This window comes from Gadus chalcogrammus, chromosome 8 (genome assembly GCF_026213295.1).
Source record: "Gadus chalcogrammus isolate NIFS_2021 chromosome 8, NIFS_Gcha_1.0, whole genome shotgun sequence".
Classification (NCBI taxonomy): domain Eukaryota; kingdom Metazoa; phylum Chordata; class Actinopteri; order Gadiformes; family Gadidae; genus Gadus; species Gadus chalcogrammus.
In genome coordinates this window covers 4,345,646-4,348,567 of record NC_079419.1, presented here as the reverse complement: position 1 = coordinate 4,348,567, position 2,922 = coordinate 4,345,646, and the positions used below count along the sequence as shown (strand labels likewise).

Genomic DNA, 2,922 nt, shown 5'->3' with positions numbered 1-2,922 from the left:
CTCCGGCTCTACTTCCACTCCTCCTTCAACCGCTTCGACTGTGGGGTGAGCTCCCACGGGACTCGGTCCTGGAACTCTGTGACTCCCTGGAGATCCCTCTTCATATTCTATGCATTCAAACCTAGAGCCTAGCATTCAAACCTAGAGCCTAGCATTCAAACCTAGAGCCTAGCATTCAAACCTAGAGCCTAGCTCATGAGGCATCGACGCAGTTCAGATCAGACCCCTTTGGTGAGAGGCTTAAAAAAGCTAGGATTATGAATTATATCAATAATATGGTTTTATTTACAGCACTTTCAAGGTACACAAAGACACTTACACGTACATTTTAAGTATGTGTAAAAATGTAAAATGTAAAATGCAAATGCCAAATTAATTTAGGGGTAGGATTTATGTATACAGATACACACAAACAAAACCGTGTATACGTACATAAACGTACGCATACAACAGCTGCTGTGTGGTAGGTGATTCATGTTAAAAAGAGGTAGGAAATATGCAGAAACACGCGTATGTACCTGTGCATATGTACAAATACGTACGCATACAACAGCTGCTGCCCGTGCTGTGTGATTGCAGGTGATTCATTTAAAAAAGAGGCAAGATGTACACGAGAAACACATACGTAACCGTGTATAAGTACACATTCACAAGCTGCCGCACGTGCTGTGGGGTAGGTGATTCATTTTAAATAGAGAGAGGATATTGTGATATTTCCCATTACAATATATACAGATACACACATCTTTACCTGTGTATAGTTGCATATAAATTCACACAAATAAGCTGCGGTGGCTGCAGGTGATTCATTTTAAACAGAGGTTGGTCATACAGAGATCAGTCCCTCCAGAAGTCTGCATGTTCATGCAGGGGCCGCATTTTTTCAAATATGCCGCACTTTCACCGCATAAATTGCAGATTTCCGCGCAAAATATGCAGGGCTTGCATGATTTGATAATCCCCTTATTTTCGTTGCAAAAAAGTCACATGTATCTCAGCAGAGAGTTGAAAAATGTTTTGTTTACTTCACACAAGAGCAGCCATTTCCCCCTGTTGCCATGGGAACGTTATCGAAAAGCTGCTATTTTCGCAAGTTCCCGCAATTTCAATGCATAAATATGCCACATATTTCATCGCATTTTTTTAAGAAAACGTGCTGCATAATCAAGGATTTTTGGCCGCAACAATCACAAAAAAAACGCCGCATTTTTCTGGAGGGACTGAGAGATACACACACACGTAGCTGTGTATACGTACATATACGCACACATTCATAAGCTGCTGCCCGCGCTGTGTCTTCAGGTGATCGTGGGCAGTATCTTCGAGGTGGTGTGGGGATTCTTCCGGCCCGGGATGTCGTTCGGGATCAGCGTGCTCCGGGCACTTCGCTTGCTCCGGATCTTCAAGATCACCAAGTACGTAGAGGAACCGTCAGTGTATTCCCCCCTGCCTGTTCACAGCGGCCTTGCTGGACCTGGGTGGTCTATGTGAGGGTTAGGTCTCAGCCCTCACCCCTCACCCCTCACCCCTCAACCCTCCCTGCTCATCCATGTTCAGGTGTCTCCTGGAAAATGATTCACTGTTCACGTCGATGGACGTTGTTTTGTGTATTAGAGGACGTTTCATTGGGTTTACATTCACAGTTGCTATTCGATGGATGGTGTAAGATATGCTGTGTAAATACTCACACAGCAGGACATCATGCTTTGTGAGCCTCATTTAAGGAGCATAATTTTTATCATTTCACGATTTCCGTGACCTTATATTAGATAGATATTGGGTTTCTCCCAGTTAGAATAAGGTAACATTAACTAACTAGTTAAAAGAACCATTTTGATGTTGTCCCTATGGGTTTATTTGACAATCATGCATCCAGTTTGCTAGATTTGACTACAACATATTTGAATATACGTGTATATCCCAATTTGGAGAAAAGTGCCAAATGACAAAGTATATATATCCGTAATACTCAATGAATATCATATTAGATCATCATTGCAGTTCCTAGTAGAAAGAGCTACCTGCCTAAGTCAGGACCGCAGAGTCGCTCACCTGATCAACTTAATGTATGCACTTCGTACGTCGTACTAGGCTCTTCTACCACCACTGCATAGACCCTCTGTATATATTATTTATTTTCATTTTATTTTTTGTTGTGCTGTCTTGTTCTGTGTGTGCTTATGACACTTTAAAGCGACCTAGAGTATGAGAAAGGCGCATTATAAATAAACGTATTATCATATTTTCATTATAACTTAGTTATAGTGCTTAGTTGTACAGCATCTTATCCTAGCTATCTTTGTTGTCTACGGGGAATGGGTTAACCTAGCCCTTGTTAGTGCTGGGCATTTGGTCCTACGAACATCCTTACTGAACCGACTTCTGACAAATGCACTTACGGTAAGTCGCTTTCGATTAAAACGTCTGCTAAATTCTCAGAATATAACTGTAAATGTAGTCCTGCAATCTTATGTTTGTAAAAACTTATTTTTTAAGTGTTGCGGGGGTGTCTTTCCAGATACTGGGCGTCTCTCCGGAACCTGGTGGTGTCACTGATGAGCTCCATGAAGTCCATCATCAGCCTGCTGTTCCTGCTCTTCCTCTTCGTGGTAGTGTTCGCCCTGCTGGGCATGCAGCTCTTCGGAGGCAGGTAGGTGGTGGGTCGCGCCTCACAGGGCCGTCGCCTTCACCACGCCACGGAGACGGCCGCGCTTGTTTTGCATATCATATGAATAAACCCCGATATGCCTTATGTTGTGTCCGCCCGGCGGCGGTGATTAGCATTGAGCTGATTGCCTCTCGGTGTATTTTAAGCCGCATATCTGAACACAAGTCATGGTTTATTTATTTTTTAAGCGGTCGCGGAACAATGGTTCCTCCTAAGGCGTCTGTCTTTGATGAAGGGGGTGGAGAAGTGACACG

At 43.4% G+C, this 2,922-nt stretch overlaps 1 protein-coding gene across 1 annotated transcript in view; it reads left to right on the top strand.

Moving 5' to 3' along the window:
• The first annotated feature begins 6 nt into the window (after positions 1-6).
• LOC130388041 (voltage-dependent R-type calcium channel subunit alpha-1E-like) overlaps positions 7-2,922 on the top strand; it is an 8,852-nt gene continuing 5,936 nt past the window's right edge. Inside the window, exons 1-3 of the mRNA XM_056597351.1 lie at positions 7-45; positions 1,303-1,415; positions 2,519-2,650. Coding sequence (XP_056453326.1) covers positions 1,354-1,415; positions 2,519-2,650 — 194 coding nt within the window. The 5' untranslated portion in view covers positions 7-45; positions 1,303-1,353. The remainder of the gene's footprint in view (positions 46-1,302; positions 1,416-2,518; positions 2,651-2,922) is intronic.